A 20474-nucleotide genomic window follows, 5' to 3' on the forward strand; every position below is an offset into this window, starting at 1 on the left:
CCTCCTTCCGTGTTTTCCCAGGGACGCCCTCACCTCTGGCAGTCAGAGAGGGTGAGTATGTGTTCCCCTGCTTGTATGGGTGAAGTGCCACTTTGGTTTTTTCCTTTGCTTCCTTATAGGATATGCTTTTCTTTCTTAATCAAAAAGGACCCCTCACAAAAGGGATCTTCAGACAATCGGCCAATGTGAAATCCTGCAGAGAGCTAAAAGAGAAACTGAATTCTGGAGTTGAAGTACATCTAGACTGTGAATCTGTTTTTGTGATAGCATCTGTCTTCAAGGTAGGGAAGGTTCTCCCTCCATCTACTCCCACAGTGTAGCTCTAGAAGAAGACAACTGGTTTCTCTCATTACAACATTTTTCCCAGCTGCAAAGAACCCTAATAGATTTAGAATCTAAAAAGTGTTAAAACAAACAAACAACAACAAAACCCATTTCACAAAGCCAACATTGGCCTTTAAAAGCCTCTGCCAGAGATATGGCATGTCAGATGTGCTTTTTAAATTTTTTCATCTTCACTCTGCCACCCCATATAAAAAATAAAAAGAAAACACACACAGCATATTTACCAAAATAAACATCCTGATTATGATGTCTTCTTCACAGTCTCATTACCTTCCTAATAAAGGCAGATTTTCAAGAATAAACTTGTATCCAACTTTGAAACAGAATTTACCATAATAAACATTTGCCTAACGACTAAAACAAAAACTTGCTAACCGAGACCACTGAAAATTCCATTCCCTTGTATAATCCTCATGCCTTCCCCTGCACCCCAGTGCCTTTTTAAAGTAAAAGCAAAATAGGAATGACTCCAACATCTGGGTCTTTTATAAAACCCTGACCACATTTGGCATTTTTTGTGGTTCTTACCCTTTACCCCATCCATAGTTGAGTTACAGCTCTTCTGAAATGTTTTCCTCCCCACATTCTTGAAAATGCCTCCCGTGTTTTGAAAACCTAAAGTCAGAACCAGCTTCTAGCAGAGACTTCAACCGCAGCCATAGCTTCTGTAGACCTGACTCAGGCTCCCATCTCCCAGCCCAGGTGGGATCCACCTGAGCCAGGAGTGGAGGAAAATGTGGTGAAGACAACCCTTCCATGTCCCTCCTCCTGGTCAGCTGCCTACAGAATCTTACTCCATGACTTGAAGAATAATCAAATGTTTCCTGGCAAATGAGCCACCTCTGCTCTTAACCCCTGCTGTAGACTTTTACAGTAAAGAGTCACTCACAGAAATGGAGAGCTGGAGCTAGGGTTATCTAATCGATTTTGCACAGGGTATGTGACTACTCTTCAATCTTGAAGTATAGTAAAGATATGCATGGTATGCCTAGCCAGATATATGTGTGGGCTATATAAGCACAATGAATTTTTCTTTTTTTCTTCATATATTTAGGCTTTCTCCCATCTCTTAATTTAAAAAGTTAAAGCTTACATTTTAGAAAATTTTCTTACTATGCTATTCTTCACAGAACCACACTTAAAATTCTCTATTGAATTTTTGAGGCTATTAAGAAATATGGGACTTAGAGGAGTCAAATTATATTTCAGATTGCAGAAATATCACTGGTACAAAAATACAAATAAGTAAAAGACAAATAATTGAAAAATCTGGTTAAATGGGTTCCAAGTAATTGAAATTTTGTAATCATGTAACCGTGTGTTACTCTCATTTCTTCCAAGTGGTTGCAGGAAAGAAGATACTTTCTGCCAAAAGTTTTTGAGCTTTTGGTTTGTTTTGTTTTTTTGTGTTTAAGACTATCTAGAAGTGGTACTTAAGTTTTCCTTTAATTTTTTACTTATGCTGGTTTTGCTTAAATACAAGCTTAACTTGGGCAGCCTGGATGGCTCAGTGGTTTAAGTGCCTGTCTTCGGCCCAGGGCATGATCCTGGAGACCCGGGATCGAGTCCCACATCGGGCTCCCTGCATGGAGCCTGCTTCTCCCTCTGCCTGTGTTTCTGTCTCTCTCTCTGTGTCTATCATGAATGAATGAATGAACGAATGAATGAATAAATAAATAAAATACAAGCTTAACTCTTTAAACTGTAATGAGAAGAAAATTACTTGAGACACTTTGACTTTGATCCATTGGACCTTTGAGGAAAAGTTCATTTTTAATCCTGTAAACTAATTTGAGAGTCCTGCTGAGGACCTGGTCTCTGCTCTGGGAGGGGAGGAGACTGTCAGTTGAGTACTGTGAGCTGGTGATTGTAATTCAGAACCAGCTCTCACATCCTTTCTCAGCTGTGATGGTGGTTGTATTTCGTAACTTGTTATTCCAGCTGTGGAGAGTTCATTGAGATGTTACGAGTTATTATCTTTCAAGTGTAGGTTTAAGATTTAATGATGTTTTTCTTCAAGACAGATCATAAGTATGTTTTCCACTGAGATTTAAGAAGGGAACTATTGTCACTGCCCCACTTTGAAATAACAAATTTTGCCTCTTCTAAATCTGACTTTTAAAGTAGGTGCAGTAACTAAAATTAGTTTGGAATTATGAAAATTCAATAGCTTTCCCCAAAAGGAGATGACTTTTGTGATGACACATTTGAATTATAAGAATCCAGGTACATTTGTACAGAAGATATAATAGAACAGAGAAAGACTTTGAAGTGATCTCTTCTTACTTGTTAACTGCTCTAAAAAAATATATGATAATAGGTGACATGACTACAAAGAGGAGTCTTAAATTATCTTAGAATCTCAGTTATGTTAGTTGGCCTTTCCTTGTTCCTTATCAATATGTGGCCATGTGAACAATAGCAAGAGTTCAGTAATAACCTCTGCAGTGTCTAGGACCATGTGTGGCATTGAGGTCTACAAAGAAGGTAGTAGGGTCTGTCCCTGACCTGGAAGAGCTCATCCTTCTCAGAGGGAAGATGCATACCTCATCAGCAAAGTGTAACAATTAGATGCCACAGCTTCCCTATTAGTAATACAAAAATGACACAAGAGGAACATGTTATGTATTGCCTTTTGTAAGGCACATAGGTAAAGTTGCTGACTTGGTTTTCTAGCAAGAGTTAAAACTACTCAATTGCAGACTTTGACCCGTCTCCATGTTGTAAGCAGGAACTTGCCAGACCATGGGTACAGTGCTTAGACACAAAATTGAGTTTTTTCTGCATAATGTTTACTGAGGTGGAGATCAGACTTTGCAAGCCTGGCCTTTTTAATACGATGCCAAAAGCAACAAAGAGAGTTGGCCTAGAACAGAAATGAATATAGGACCAGGACCAAATTTAATTTATTTTTAAGCTTTTTATAAACAAGTCAAACAACAAATACCCTTGATCATATCCTATTTGTTATATAGCCTGGTTTCACCACACTCAGCCCCATCAGCAGTCTCAGCAGACTGGGGTCTCAGAGGCCAGAGAGGGTAATGTACCTGGGACGTGTTGTTGAGTGTCCGTCAGGTGTGTGGGTGCTCTCCCAGGCTCCAGAGCCCAGCCATACATAGCCTGGAATTCTTTCTCCCCCATCCCCAAATATATGAGGGGAATGCCAGGAGAAACTCTACCTCTGCATGGAGTTGTTGACCAATGCCACATTATTTTGGAATGTAAAGTTCCAAAATAACAGGGACTTTGTTTTACGCAGTTCTCCGTCCCTCACCCCTTAAACAGTACATAGCACATATGCACAAGTATGTGTAGAATGATCAGATGACTGACTACCATATTACCAACTTCACAGATGTCTGAGTGCATTTATTTGAACTAGTGATTTGAGAGCTGGGGAGAAAAGGACTTTAAGTTGGTTTGCCAGACCCTGCCATGTTGTACTACTTGGCTAAAATGTACACAAATGAGATTCCAACCCAAGCACGTTGTCCTTATCTTGCTCACTATAGTCCAGATTCCAATTTTCCTCTGGTTTTTGTTAGAAAAAAAATCAAAGCCTGTGTCTCTATGTGTATGCGACAATGGAGAGTTGGCACAAAGCTCCGTGTACTCCAAAAAGGGAGGACTTAACTTTTCAACGAAATGTTTGCCTTTTGATTTTCCCAGTGCATATTTAGCATGAGAATAATGACAAAATATTTATTTTCCTTCTGTGTAAGGATTTTCTACGAAATATTCCAGGAAGTATTTTTTCATCAGATCTCTACGATCAGTGGGTCTGTGTCATGGATCAAGGAAATGATGAAGAGAGAATAAATACGATTCAAAGGTAATTACTCTAATTTAGTCATGTCTCAAAAATACTTTATTTTTTTTCAAAAATACTTTAAAAAAAAGTATTTTCTAAGCTTGTCGATTCAAGTAATGACTATCAAAGTCATCCATGAGGACTAGTTTAAAAATAGATTTATGCTAGCTGTTATCATTGTTATTATTGTTTTTACTTAATCTTATTAACATGGGATACTTGACCATTGTATACCTCCTGTAGATCTGACTCTCTAGGAGCGGAAACCTATTAAACTAATACTGTAGACTCAGTCTACAATTTATGATCTTAATTTTGGTAAATAATTAGCTAACCAGACAACTCCTTATATTATCTCATTCAGCAGCTGTAATCATACACAGGCAATTCCCTTCCCTCAAGGAACTCACTCACTTAGTAGAGTAGACAGATAAACCAAGAATTCGAGTGTAGCACAACCAGTACTAGTAAAGAGCCATGGAGGAAGGTGTTGTGGGGGCACCGCAGGGAGGCAGTTAACTATTGAAACGTGTCAAGAAAAAAGGGAATTGCAAAGCCTCAGTCTTATCACAAAGAACGCATTGTCTATTCTCATGCAAAGTGAGGTTGCTGGCAGAATTTACTGCCCATATTCCTGACTGTTTCCTGCATTATAAGAGAATTGGAAAGAAGTGTCCATTAACAAAAGGTAACACTCCCAGTTCTGTGAAAACCCAAGAATCCTAATATCACTTATTTATATATGCTTATTTAGTATGTTTTTTTCTTGAAAACTTCCAGATATGAATTATTATTTATACACTGCTATTGATAGACAAATTTTATCAGTAGAACATGTACAACTGTTGAAGATACCAGAATTGCTATCTATGCTTCCATTATGGTTTGGTGGAAGCCATTCAGAGATAAAGAACAAAGCTTCTCTGCTTTGTTGCTCATTGTGTAAAACTGTGTATCATACAAACTTGTTAAAGGATGATTTAAAAAAATTAAAAGATTAAGACTCATACAAATATAAAATGAACACATGTGAAAATTTTTATTTAAATCTTTAGAGAACCAGTTAGAGTTTACCACCAGTTCAAAGGAGATTTCAAACTACCACAACTTACATAGTTGAATCAAATGCTGAAATGAATTTATATATAGATACAAAACTGGCTTTTTCTGCTGGAGCATGAAAGAGGAGCAAATAAATCCTGTATCTCTCCACCAGACAGAATTTTAAAGTCTATGGACAGGTGTTAGGCATAGTGCTATCAGTAATCTACAATTTAGAGAGTTGTAAAATAGCTCAAAGTTATAGGGCCCCTATAGAATCAGATAACACAGAAGAGTATGCTCCTTACTTTCCATAACTTACTTACAGATAACACAGAAGATGCCAGCACCTTACTTTCCATAGAATACACTCAGTAATCTCTTGGTGATTTCAATATCTTTTATAACTTGTCCTTACAAAACTACACTCATTGGTCAGCCCATCACACTGATGAAATGCCTCTGGGCTATTTATGCAGCAAGAGTCAGAATACCTTATTTTGCCTCCCAGGTTGCAGACTCTCGTTGAAAAGAAACAACCATGAATATAAACATATATATCTTTTTTCTGGATGGTAGTCAATATAATTTTCAATGAATAATTTTAAAATCCTTTATCAATTGCAAAATAGGAACAGTAGGAAATGTACTATTATAAGCTGGACTTATAGGTAAGTAAGTAGGAAAGTAATACCAGTGAGGAAAAGAAATTTGGGGCAAAATTGACTTTGGAAGCTGGTAGAGCAGAACGTAAGCTCTCAGAATGGACCTGAAAGTCTTAATAGTTAAAGTTTGGGTTCTCACCAAGAGACAGAATTCCTGTGTTGCTATTTGGAAATAAAGAACCACTAAAATTTAATTGTTATTTAATTTCATCAAAAAGCTTTTTAGGGGTCTTGGTTGAGAATATTCTGAAATGTTACAAGATTTGCCTAAGTTAAAACACATTGCACTAATTTCAAGTCAATATTTCAGGAGGCATTTTTTTTACAAGCCATTTTTCTGCATTCTTTTACATCCTCATTGGATTGTGAAGACAGTGTACAAAATAAATCATTAAATCCCCAGTACATATTTTATTCTTTCTGTACAGGGAGTCCCTGCTTTGCATGTACCATGTTAACTAAAACTTGCATATCTGGACTGAGTCCTTGCTTTGCATGGTTGCAAAACAAGGGTTGCCTATCTACACAAGTTTTTTATGAAATGTCTTTCTTAAAGAGTGCATTTTTCTGTCTTTAGGCTATTAGACCAGCTTCCGAGAGCCAATGTTGTTCTGCTAAGGTATCTTTTCGGGCTATTACACAACATTGAGCAGCATTCTTCATCCAATCAGATGACTGCATTTAATTTAGCGGTGTGCATTGCTCCAAGCATTCTTTGGCCTCCTACTTCCTCCAGCCCAGAACTAGAAAATGAATTTACAAAAAAGGTAATGAAGTTTTTCATTTTTATACCCTGGGGGACTGAGTCCCCATTTTGAACCTAAAATTCAGGGTATTAATTCTGAAAGACATTTTCTTAAATAACTTAAATACACCTCCTTATACATTTGAATGTACTGAGTGTTTTATCCTATCCTGGTAGATTATGGAAAGGTAATTTCTTGAGCAAAGCAATGATAGCAGTTGGGTTACTTCTTTTTAACCTTGAGGCAAAACACTATGACTGACTTAAACCTTAGAGTTATAAGAAAGAAGTTGATAGGATTAATTTTTTTTTTGAAAAAAGGACTTTGGATTTAGACAAGCCAAGGTTCATTCCTCAGCCCCGCCACTTCCAGACACACAGTCTAAAATAAAATCAGTTCTTTTGATCCAGTTTCCTCATCTCAAAAATAGAGGTGGTGATGATATCTAGTTCACACAGCAGTTACTTGAACTCACACCCCTTCAGTGCCTAGTAGTTAATACGGGGCTTAGGGATGTTAGTTTCCATTGCCCCAACACACTGCCTGTTCCTCCACCTCAACCTCTATTGTAAGGAGACTAAGGAAGGCTTCCAGCACAACCCTTTGGAGGCCCAGAGCCCCCTCATAACATTTTACCTCTTCCCCAGGCTTCTCCAGGGAGCCCAAGGGAAAGAATCCCATAGGTGGAAACCAGTGAGGCAAATGCAAGTTTTCTCTCTAGCTGTCTCACTGCTTCACAGGAAACCCACAGCGGATGCTGCCCACTTCCCATGCTTATGACAGACAACTGCCTTTCCATATGAAATACATTTCATAAATCTTTATCTAAGTGATACTTCATGAATTTTAATAAGAAAGTTTATTTGTTTACTTACCCCAAATGCCCTAAAGAGAATACTTTACCCTAATTTTATTTCATTTTTTCAATAGATTTTATTTATTTATTGAGAGAGCAGGGGGAGGGACAGAGGGAGAAAGAGAATCTCAAGCAGACTCCATGCTGAGTGAGGAGCCCAATGTGAGGCTCAGTCTCACGACCCTGAGTTCAAGACCTGAGCCTAAATCAAGAGTTGGAAGCTTAGCAAAATGAGCCACCCAGACGCCACGGCTACCCTCATTTTAAAGATAGAGCATTGGTATGAAAGCATTAACATTGAGCTAAGGGCATGAAGAACTTTAGTCCATCAATTAAAATTCATCTCTATATCCAAACTACTCTTGCAAGTGGCATAGTTTTTTTAGACGGAACTGTTTTATATATCTTTAAAGCAGACATGAATTTTTCTCAGGATTCTATGTGAAATTTGATTTATAAGCATGTCATATGAAAAATAGCACTTTGTTTTTGTCCTTTTTTGTGCAGGTTTCTTTGCTTATACAATTTCTCATTGAAAATTGCTGTAGGATATTTGGAAAAGAAATCACTTCCCTCTTGGGACAGGTTTCAGTGAGATGTGATACTAGAGAGAATGCCTCAGGTATTGTGAATAACTGGATTGTTTTTTTTTTTTTTTTTTTTTGTGAGAAACAGATATATGTCTGTGAAAATGTTGGGACAGTGTCCTGGGGCCTGCTGCAGCTCCACGAAGGAAGCCTCTGACTTTGGTCAGTGAGCCTAGGGTTTCTGCTCTTCCTTGGATGACCTACTAGTAGGTCAGGTCATATTAACACTGTGGTGGGGTTAAGAAATGTATAAAATGAGGTCCAAAACTTCAGAAGCATCATATGGTATGTTTTTAACCTTTTTGTAAATAACCCTTTACAAGGGTCCCTAACATGTATGTAGAATTGCTGTGGCTGAAACTATGGTAGAAAGTCCCTGAAGGGGTAGAGGTGGGCCTGGTCTTCTCCCCATTCTTCCTCCAAGTGGCCCCTGAGACACTTCAGCATGCTGTGGACAGTTTAGGAACAGCTAGCGCTGGGGGGCCGGGGCGGTGGGGGGTGGTTGAAACCATTCAACCTTCCAGAATATGAATTCCAAGACCACCAGTTACTAGTTATGTTATCTTTGACCAGTTATTCTGTGCCACTGAACGTCAGTATCTTCATCTATAAATCTGGATAGCCATCATGTCTAACTTTTATAGTTGTTGGGAAGATTAAATGAAGTAGTGAACATTGAAGAATGTTGGTTAATAAATGGTTTCTCTGAGACCAAACCGTGTGCGCTCACCTACAGGCATGAACCTGCATATACCTGACATTCATTCCTTTGTATTTTGTACCATTTCTTGGTATTAACAACATGTCTTCATTGCCTTGAGGAGATCTTAATTAAGAAAGCCTATTTCTTCGGGAACTGAGATAAATTCAGTATAATCCAACATATTCTTTTAATTCTGGGAAGACTGAAAGATCCTTTCTTTCTCAAGAGTAGGAATCTGAACAATCTATATAAGAAGAAAATGAAACTAAGTACCATAGATTTTTTTTTTGTAAGGCAGAATGTATTTTTGGTAAGTAAAAATGTTAATTGTGGTTTGATCTTTTTTGGCAGATATCTCTTGCTTCCAACTGAATGACTCCTCCTATGACAGCTTGGAAAATGAGCTAAATGAGGATGTCGATGCTCCTTGTAGTGACTTGGTAAAGAAACTTGGTCAGGGTAGCAGAAGCATGGACTCTGTATTAACCCTCAGTGACTATGACCTTGACCAGCCTGAGGTGGAAGGCCTTTTAACCCTGAGCGACTTTGACTTGGACCGTTCTAAAGATGAAGACATTCAAATGGAAAGGCCTCTTGAATCCAAGCCAGTGAACATTGCAGTAGTGTACACAAAGGTCCCACTACGAGATCATGCCAGGGCCCCGTCTGGCATGAGCACACCCAGCTACCTGTCCACAGCTGCAGCAGATGTTCCCAAAAGCCTGAGGAGACACCGACGCTCCTCAGAGCCCAGCATTGATTATCTAGATTCTAAGCTTTCCTATCTCAGGGAATTTTATCAGAAAAAGCTACGCAAGTCCAGCTGTGATGCAATTCTCTCACAAAAAGATGAAGATTATCTGAAGCAGAATCAACCCCTCCAGGAAGAGGGTAAGACGTATTTTAAACAGAGTTTAGTCGCAGGCACTGATACCAAGAAAAATGCCACTAATAGAAATGTTAAGAAGAAAAGTTTATCTGGTGGTGAAGGAAATCATATGAAACTTTTTTCTAAATCCAAGCCGGTGGCCATTTCTGTGGCATCTTATAGTCACATGTCCTCACAGGACCATCCCAGGAACCAACCTTTTGGTGCAGATACATCTGGATACTCCCCACCACATGCAGCAGATGCCATCAAAGGTTCAAGGAGGCACCGGCGCTGCTCAGAGCCCAACATGGATGACCAGCACTGCAAACTGACCTATCTCAGGGGAATTTACTCAAAGAAACAGCATAAAACAAGCTATGAAGCTGGTCTCTTTCATGGAGAGGAAGATTATCTCAAGCGGCACAAGTCATTGCAGATGGAGGGGCAAAAGCTCATTAATCAGAGTTTGGTCATGGGGATTGAGGTGGGCAAGAGTAGTGGCACAAACCAGAACCCTGAGAAGGGTTTACCCCCAAGATTAAACCTCTGCCCAAGGACTAGCTATTCCAGCTTGTCCTCCCCAGGCACTTCCCCATCTGGCTCATCGGTGAGCTCCCAAGACAGCGCTTTTTCTCAGATTTCTGAGCACTCTGTGTTTACCCCCACTGAAACTTCCTCTCCAATAGATTGCACTTTTCAAGCTCAAAGAAAACAGGAAGAGCTTTCTTCTGATTTTAACAATTCCAGCCTCATTTCTGCAACTCCTGGTCCCTCATCAGGGCAGCCCAGCAGCCACCTGGCTTATATGAAAAAGGATACTGTAGAATGGCATTCACAAATACATTCTGTAACTCTTCACCCAAGCACATGGTTGAGAAATGGTGTGGCCAGTTTGAAAAACTGGTCCCTCAAAAAGAAGACAAGGGTATCCAGACCAGAGGAGAAGAAAGTCATTACTCTAAAAGGACCCACGGAGCAACTTCCACATGCTCCTGGTATTTCAGAAGCCAGCCCACTACCAGAGAGACAGAAAGACATGCTTCAGAGGGCGCCTGAAGAGCTTGGAACTGTGCAAACAGCCCAGTGGTACAGTTCTTACCCCAGCCAGGACTCAGAGAGACACTGTAGCTCTCCATTCAGCCTCGTGGAGGATGGACTCAAGCTTTGTGTGAAGTCACACAAGGATGAAGAGAATAACGAGCAGTGCTCTCCTGGTTCTCTGTCTTGTAGAAGATCCTCACCCAGCTCTTTGTCTGTGGATGATGTATCCCCCCCAGACTTGGGGCCTACAATGGTTTCTGATCCTGGGGACCAACATTTAGCCAAAGACATTTAACCACAGTAAGAATGTGATGTGTGCAAGAACAGAAGCAAGTCTAAGAATCTGATGTCTGCAAGAACAGAAACTGCTAATAATGACATAGAGACAAGATTATTATGACCCCTTTGTATAAATACATGGGATGGGTAGCATAAGGATAATCACTGCTAATACTTAGGACAACAGAAGAATTCTCTTTATTGAGACCATTTGGCAAAAAGTTTAGACTAAAAAATTTCACCACCTAACTGTTTGGGAGGCTTTTCCTTATATAGAGCATGGGATTGGTCCTATCGTGAATTTTTAGAGATACTAGCAGAGGGCCAGAGAAAACATATTCTGGGTAGAGGAAACATGTCCTACATGAGATTAGTATCCTGAGGAGGTCAGGATATCATAAGTGAAGAATAAGGACTGTGGCAAGAGGGGGAGGGTGCAGAGAAACATCCACATTCCACAGAATGTTTTTAATAAGCAAGTTTTAATAAGCAAGAAACATGTCACTAATCAAAGTAGTAAAAAAGAAAGCATGTCCAGTAATGAGGGAAATCATGTGAAAAGTTTCCCTGAATCCAAGCCAGTAGGCATTTCTGTGACATTCTCTAGTCACATGCCCTCACAGGAAGATTCCAGGAATCAGCCCATCAATGGAGCTAGAATGGAATAAATAGAATGATTCAAGAGCCATAAGTACCATAGTTTATTTGGTGGTTGTGTTCATTGATTTGTTTTTTCACTGGTGTTCCACTGCTTTGCAAAGGCTCCGGGACATAGAGCTGTGAGGAGAAAGAAGGAAATGGTTGCTCATTTCAGTATCCTTTCCAAAGTTGCCTGTGTTAGGAACATTCTCCAGAACTACACCTTGTCCTGTTAGAGAGTGACCTCCTTACAGCATTCGCTATCCTAGTGTGGAGGGAAAGATTGCAACACCAGTCCTTTCTTTGTTATAGGACGCTGTTGCCAACATGTGATCAAAGCACGGCTTCTCTTTGCTGAAAAGTGTTTTTCTAGAGCCCTGCCTCTTAGATTAGCCAGCTTAAAAAAAATTTACTGATAAATCATCCCTTTTCTGATTGTCATTGGCAGTTGAGAGAGTAATTTTAAAGTTGGCAGGTTATAACAGTCATAGAATGGAACACCCATCATAGAAGCAGGAGATCTTCTCAGACAGTCATTGGCTTTAGATTTTCTCATCTCCAGAAGTTTTACCCATTTTTGTCCCAAATTATTCATGGTTTATATCCCATTAGTTTATCTCATATCCATGAATACTTCTCCACTCTCTTGCCTTAAAGATTATACCAGTACATCCCTGGGATTATCTCCATGGATTATTAGGCCTTGCCAGCCAGTAGAAAGAGATAGAATCAGGAGTGGATGTGCATCTTCCTTCGTTTTAACTACTTATTTATAAGAAGTTGCTCAGAATCCATTTGGCCTCTTTAGTTCACCATCAGATGGACCTTTCTCCCACAAATTAACTGATGCCAAATTATTTTTCTTAGCTACTAGGAAACTTTCATGTCAAATGTTCTTTCCCTGTTGTCCTAAAAATTGCATTTTTCAGTTATAGAAAAAAAATAATGTTTTCTATAAAGTAGAGGTCATTTCAGTATTAGCTATAGGTGCTACCTACCTCTATGGGACATGGCCCTGTTGGCCCTAAGCATTGTAATTAACTTTCAGAACTCTATCCAAAGAGCTCCTTCATGACACTGGCCATCTCAGTCACAGATGTGAAGTAGATTTTACCTTATAAACAGCCACCCCTGTATTTAGACTCCTGAGTGTCCATATGCATCTTTTGTGGTATAATATATAAAGGCAACAGGGATTCACTCCCCTTACCCTTAGGGCATACTACTGTCGGAACTGCAAGATGTGAATAAAAGTTCTTATGGCTTCGAGTGTCTGGAAGAAACTCTTTTTCCACTTAACAAAATAATAGCTCTATCCTTTTTCCTTTCATATGGGTGGGTAGAATATTATCCACCCCAATTTGAAGCATAGAAGAAAATAGATACTGAAGTTTTCCATAACCATTCCTATTCTTTGTGTTCCCTTAGATACTCCTGTAATACTTAATGTGAATAGTTTGTTAATATTGCTGTAAAGTATTATATTGTATGATTGGAAGACGGACTACATGTCATTTTATTATACTCTGTCAATCTATAATATATTAGACTGATGCTTTATCTAAAATGCTTTGAGTTTGTATAATATATCTTGACAAATTTTACTACCATATGTAATGTAATAAATGTGTATTTTTGTACTTGCAGAAACTGCTGCTAACTTTTAAAGTTGTTTGGTTTTCAAAGCACTGATAATGGATATGTATGAAGTCCATGCTGTCTATTAAATAAAAAAAAAAATTCTGTAGAGTTAAAAATCCCATCAGAGCAATATTGCCCTTTTGTAGAGTTGTTTTAGTTAATGAACCCAATTTCTTAACTTTGGAAGTTTTATAACATGTATTTAATATTGAATTGGAACTTTAGATTTTTAGTTACAGACCATGGTCAGTCTTTCTAGAAAAATAGGGTTTTCTTTCTTTTGTTATTTTCCTAATCTTATCATTTACCAAACAAGTCCTGCTTTAGACACATAATCTTCATTTTCTTAGGCATTACAATTTCATTTTGCTCCTAGAATCAGATATAGTCTATGTTTTCATACCCAGAGAACCATTAACTCAGTTTGGTTGATTGTGTGAGATTTTCTTTTCTAAATTTGAACCATTCCAACCAGAATACCCATTTGACCCTGGACACATCCAGGATGTCTGGATTCAGATACTCCAACACATCAGTATTTCTAAAATCATATAAACTTACTAAATGTTACTAGCTTTTCATGGCTGCTGCATCTTTGCCTTCTCAACATTCATTGAGGTTCATTCTGTGTAAGTTTAACTACCATTGCAAAGAAATTCAAAAATATAAACTACCTTAGCGCCCCCCCCCCCCCCAAAAAAGTGATTTGCTGTAATGGAATACTGAAGATTACCAACTCCACTGTCAGAAATGTCACTGATTATATTTGGGCAATGTACAGAGACACTGATGTTAATATCTAAGTTTTACAGAAATACAAAAATAATTTTGCTTTGAAAAAGGTCTCAGTTGACTAAAAACATTGGATTCAAGGAATTATCTCACATTGTATTTTTCTACCTTTCATGGCATGACATTGAACTGAAAGGATCTAATGTATCCTTGAACCACTGGCATATTTTGTCTGTGGAAAAGAAACTCTAAGAATATTATGTATCTTAATCAAAATTATGGTAGTGTTTAACTGATATTTTCCTACCCGATCATGTTTTAATGGCTTGAGAGGAATTCTTTGAAAACTGCGTATTTCAATACAAAGAAAAAGATTGAATAATAAACTTAGGTAAAATGTTAACTTTCTTTAATATCTATTCTGGTCATCAGGATATCTCATAAGCTAAGCTTCCTGCTGAAAGGAAGAGTTCTCTTGAGTTCTGTGCTGTCTGCCCCAAGTATGAGTCCTATTCATTTTCTGAGCCACCTGTGAGTATAAATCCTTCATCTTTATTGTTTGTGGGCTTTTTAAAATACAGCGAACTCCTTGAGTTTCAGTTCTGCATAATGTCAGTTGTATAGTAGAATTGGCAGAAGGCGTGTAATTGGGAAAATTTTGAAGTCCCAAGAAAGCATACACAGAGGATAGTATTGGATGTACCTTGTTCTAACTTTGCACAGTACGTGTTCTCATTGTGCATCATGCGCTAGGACATACATACATATTTAGATAATTCAAAGTGTTTTCCCAACCTATTTGTTAGGGCTAAGTAAATACATTTTCCGGAGTTTGATTTTATTTTACATAGCAATATAAAGTGCAGGTTTCTGAGACATTAAGATTTAAATATTATTTACATATAGGTTTGATTTTAAATTACAGTAACTTGGAATTAAATTTAGAACTTCTTGCTATAAAGAGTGAGTAAGTTGGCTACAAACCTGTACTTAGGAAGTATACCCATTTCTGCACAAGTAAAATGTATAATAAAGAATTATTCATACTGGTCACAGGGACTGTGCTGTTGCCTAGGATTTTCAGGAGGAAAGAAAACATATCTTTGTTCAAGAATGAGATGACTGAGAAGCAGAATTATCAAAATACATGAATACAGAGAAGCTTACTGCTTGAAGGCACAGCAAATGAATAGAGAGGAGGATAGCTATAGATGAGCTAATTCAAGCAAGAAACTGAAATCACAAGTTGTTCAAAGAAAACAAAAGAGTGCTAGAGCATGGGTTAGGGAGAGGTGAAGGTGTTACACAAATGATACAAATGCTATTCAGGCAGTTCAATTTTTATTACCAGGTACTGTTCTAGATTCTAGGGATACAAGGTAACAAAAGATTGTTTCTGTCCCCAGGAACTCTAAACAACCATGGAAAAAAATTGTGTTGTGTGGAAGAAAATTAACATTAATATTCAGTAGGCACTTATTATTGTCTACATGCTTTGGTAAATGATGCATTATATGTATTATTTCATTTAATGCTCACAATAGCCCTATATGGTGGGTACATTCAATTGGAGCCTCATTCTCACCCGAGGCTCTTTTTTCTCAGCCTTTCACCTTAAAATAGGGATAATAAAACTTCATAATAAAGCGGATAAAAATTATATACATTAGGACCAATCCAAACTCTAAAGTTACAGAAACAGCTAGATATCTCTACTACAAAAAATAATAATAATAATAACCCAATATTGGAAATAATTCAGAAAGCTATGAGAAATATAAAAACAATTAGACTGAAAACTTGTTCCAGAGAAAATGGTGTAGACTTGTGTCTCCCTTCTCCTCCCCACTAAGTGCAACTACAAATCCTAAGAATAATACAAGGAAGATACTCTAAATGGTATTAAGAGGAAGGCAAATTGGTTCAGAACTCTAGGACTGGAGAAACAGCACAATAACAGCATCTTACATCCCCTCATCCAATAGAAACAGGAGACTCGGGCCTGACCCTTCTCAACCTATCAACAGAAGACAGCCCAGATATGTGCATTTACCCCCCAATCAGTCAGAGTCCTTCCGACACCTTTAGGTCAGCTAGATACCACCACCAAGTGGGATAGGTGAATGCCCCACTAATAATAAATGGCCAAGGGGAGAGTTATCCTTTCCTGGTAGGCCTGAAACTCCCCCTTCCCCACTGGGAGATAACAGAATGGCCAGGCAACAACAGAAAGAAGAACCGAGTCAAAGCAAACTGCTTAATCTGGAAAACATCTTTGCCCCAGCAGGTGTAAGGCTCTCCTCTCCCACACAAAGACACAGCCAGATGGCATAGACATGAGGCCTCTTCTACCACACAAAGCACTGAGCCAAGGGGATCTAAGGCCTGTGGGACAGAGGCTTCTCTGACTGAGAACAGATCAAAATAGCACCAGAGTCTTTGAAAATTAAATGGTCTGTGGGCCCACAACCCCTGAATGTAGGCCAAGACTAGTGGGGAAATAACAAAAGATCCAATATTTGTATCATTAGAGTTCCAAAAAGGGAGAGAGTAAAGCTGAAACAATATTCAGGGAAATGGTGGCTGAAAATGGCTCAAATTTGATGAAAGACACAAGTCTGCACATTCAAGAGGCTGAGTAAAAACCCAAACTAGGTAAAAGTGAAAAATACATCTTAACTAGTTGTTTAGAAACCAAAGACAAAGAGAAAGGGTCTTGAAAGCAGACAGAAATGATACCTTACCTATAAGGGAACACCAGTTTTCAGATTTATCATTTAAAAGCACAGAGACCAGAAGAACGTAGCACATTTTGCAAATAATAAAAGAACTGTGAGCCAGGAATTCCATATCCAGTAAAACTATCCTTCATGAATTAAAGGGAAATAAGGACATTCTCAAATGAAAGGAAATTTTTAAGAATTTGTCACTAACAGGTATACTATTTAAAGGTTAGCTATGCGGCAGCCCGGGTGGCTCAGCAGTTTAGCACCACCTTTGGCCCAGGGTGTGATCCTGGAGTTCCGGGATCGAGTCCTACATCAGGGTTCCTGCATGGAGCCTGCTTCTCCCTCTGCCTGTGTCTCTGCCTCTCCCCCCTGCCTCTCTCTGTGTCTCTCATGAATAAATAAATAAAATCTTTCAAAATAAATAAATAAAGGTTAGCTACGGAAAGTTCTTTAAACAAAAAGTAAATCCTAAAAGAAGGAAATTTGGAGCTTCAGGAAGGAAGAAAGGACAACAAAAAGCAAAAATAAGATTACTTAATGATAGACTCTTCTCATGAGTCTATAAGTCATATTTAATGCTTGAAAAAATTAGAGCATCATTTGATAAAAGAATAATATTTAAAAGTGGGAAAAATAAAAACTGGGAAGGAAATGTTCTTATACTTCACTCAAAGTGGCAGAATATTAAGATTCTAATGAAATGGGATACAACACGTGTATATTATAATACTTAGAGAAACTACAGAAACTATGTATTTGGGAAGTGTATTTTGATAAAACACCTTAAGTAAATCATGATAAAATCTTAAAAAATGTTTAATCCATTAAGAAGGCAAATGAGAAGAGAGGAACAGGGCAGCTTCAGTGGCCCAGTGGTTTAGCACCGCCTTCAGCCCAGGGCCTAATCCTGGAGACCCGGGATCAAGTCCCACGTTGGGCTCCCTCCCTACATGGAGCCTGCTTCTCCCTCTGCCTGTGTCTCTGCCTCTTTCTCTCTCTCTCTCTCTCTCATGAATAAATAAATAAAATCTTAAAAAAAAAAAAAAAAAAAAAAGAGGGACAAGAACCAGAAAGGGGGGTGGGGGAAGAAACCTCAACAAAAAGAAAACAAAAACAACAAAATGGCATACTTTGGGTCTAACATGTAAACAATGACTTTGACTACAAATGATCTACATATACCAATCAAAAGACAAAGGCTGACATAATGGATTAAAAAAAAAAGAAAAAAAAACTACCTAGCTGAATCGTATCTATAAGAAATTTACTTCAAATTCAATGACACATGTAGGCTGAAAGTAAAAGGATAAAAAAGATATACCGTGCAAACACTGATCAAAAGAAAGCAAGGGTAGCTATATTAAAATTGGATAAGGTAGACTTCAGAGCAAAGAAAATTACCAGAGATAGAAAGGAACATTATATAACGATAAAGGCTTAATCCACCAAGAAGACATCATAAGCCTAAACATGTATGCACAAACAACAAAGCTTCAAAATGTATAAAGCAAAAGTTGATATAACTAAAAGCAGAAATAAAAACAGTTGAAGACTTCAGTGCTCCTCTCTCAACAACTGATAGAGCAACTAGACAACACCAGCAATGAGAAAGAACTCATCAATGCCGTGAACCAAAAAGTTATAATCGGGATTTATAGAACACTTCATCCAACCAGCAAAATACACATTTTCTGCAACTGCCCATGGAATAATAAATTAATAATAATAATAAATTAAAACCATTTTAAAAATCAGTATTTTAAAAGAACTAAAATTATGCAGAGTATTTTTCTGTGCACAATGCATCAAACTAGGAATCAATAACAAAGGTAACAGGAAAATCTGCAAACACTTGAAAACCAAAAAACACACTTCTAAATAACCTATTGGTCTAAAAGGATAGTTCAAAGGAAATTTTTCTAAATCCTAGAACTAAATGAAAATGCCTATCAAAAAATATGTCGGATACTGATAAGGCAGTATTGAGAAAAATTCATAACACTGAGTGCTTACATCATAAAAGCTAACTCCTACTTCAAGAAAATAGGAAAAGAACAAAATAAACCCAAGAGGAGCAGAAGAAAATAAGTGAGAAGGATTAGAATAGAAATCTGTAAGATTGAATATAGGAAAACAATAGAGAAAATCAATAAAACAAGTTCATTGGAAAAATTAATAGAATTGATAAACCTCTATTGAGACTAATGGCAAAAATTTTTTAAAAAGAACATAAATTACTAGTATCAGAACTAAAACAGGATATCTTCATAGATTCTGTAGTCATTAAATGGAATACTCCCAAGTAATTTTTACATTCATAAATTTGGCAACTTAGATGGAAAAATTCCTCAAAAACCACAAATTACCAAACTTCAACCAAGATCAAATAATCTGAACATTCTTATAATCATTAAATATATTGAACTCACAATTTAAAAGCTCCTGAAAATAATGATAAATAAATACATACACAAGCTCTTAAAGAAAAATCTCTAGTCCTAGATGGTTTCACTGGAGAATAACAAACATTGAATGAAAAATTAACACCAATCGTGTCTTCCAGAAAATAGAAAGAAGGGAATACTTTGAATTCATTTATGAGGCCAGCATTACCCTGATAAGAGAAACAAAGCCAATACAAAAACAATATTACTGGCCAATGCCTCTTATGAATTTAGATACCAAAAACAAAAAAATTAACAAGGCAAATCCAACAGTGTATAAAAAGAATTATACAGTATAACCAAGTAGAATTATTTTCCAGATATGCAGAGTAGTTTAACATTTGAAAATCAATCAATGGAATCTACTGTATCAATCAACAAGGTAAAGGTGGAAAATCACAATATATCAATTGACACAAAAACATTTGACAAAATTTAACACCAAATTTGTATATTTTGAAATTCAGCAGATTAGAAGAAAATTATCTCAATATCTACAAAAACGTCTACAGCTAACATCATACTTAATGATGAAAGATTTCTTTTTCCTAAGATGAGGAACAAAGCAAGGATGTCTGCTCTCACTCCTCTTGTTCATCATGCTACCATAGGACGTAGTCACTGGGACAGGGCAAGAAAAAAAATTTAAAAGATAGCCAGATTGAAAAAGAAATAAAACTATTTGCAAATGACATGACTGTCCACATAGAAAATTTCAAGGAACCTAAAAACAAAACAAAACAAAAATTTTAAAAACTCTCCTAGAAGTAATAACTGAATTTTGCAGGGTCACAGGATACAAGATCAACACACAAAAGTCATTTGCACTTGTATACGCTATAAATATATAGAAAATATAGTTAAAAGCAGTACCATTTATAATTACTCCAAATGAATTTAAATAGATAAAAATCTAATGAAACTTGCATTAGATATGTATTCTAAAAATTATAAAATGTTGATGAAATTCTGATGAAAGAAATCAAATAAGACATAAATAAATGGAGAGAGATGTAGTGTTCATAGATTGGAAGACTCAACATAGTAAAATGTCATCTCTTCCAAATTGATATATAGGTTTAATGAAATCGCAACCAAAATCCCAGGAGGGACTTTTGTAGACATAGACAAACTTCTTAAAAAATACATGAAACGGCAGAGGCCATAGAATTGCTAAAACAATTTTGACAAAGAATAAAACGAGAGGGATCACTCTATCCAATATTAAGACTTATTATATAACTACAGCAATCAAGACAGTGTGATATTGGTGGAAAGATGGACAAATAGGCCAGTGGAACAGAGTAGACCTACACAAATATGGTCAACTAATTTTCAACA

At 37.3% G+C, this 20474-nt stretch overlaps 1 protein-coding gene across 5 annotated transcripts in view; it reads left to right on the plus strand.

Moving 5' to 3' along the window:
- Positions 1-13347, plus strand: part of ARHGAP20 (Rho GTPase activating protein 20) — a 131610-nt gene extending 118263 nt beyond the window's left edge. For all 5 annotated transcript variants that reach the window (XM_072729845.1, XM_072729843.1, XM_072729844.1 and 2 more), the window contains exons 11-15: positions 120-281; positions 4071-4180; positions 6443-6632; positions 7975-8089; positions 9109-13347. In XM_072729845.1, the coding sequence (XP_072585946.1) occupies positions 120-281; positions 4071-4180; positions 6443-6632; positions 7975-8089; positions 9109-10964 (2433 nt within the window). In that variant the 3' untranslated portion in view covers positions 10965-13347. The remainder of the gene's footprint in view (positions 1-119; positions 282-4070; positions 4181-6442; positions 6633-7974; positions 8090-9108) is intronic.
- Positions 13348-20474: the final 7127 nt, after the last annotated feature.

This window comes from Vulpes vulpes, chromosome 12 (assembly GCF_048418805.1).
Source record: "Vulpes vulpes isolate BD-2025 chromosome 12, VulVul3, whole genome shotgun sequence".
NCBI lineage: Eukaryota > Metazoa > Chordata > Mammalia > Carnivora > Canidae > Vulpes > Vulpes vulpes.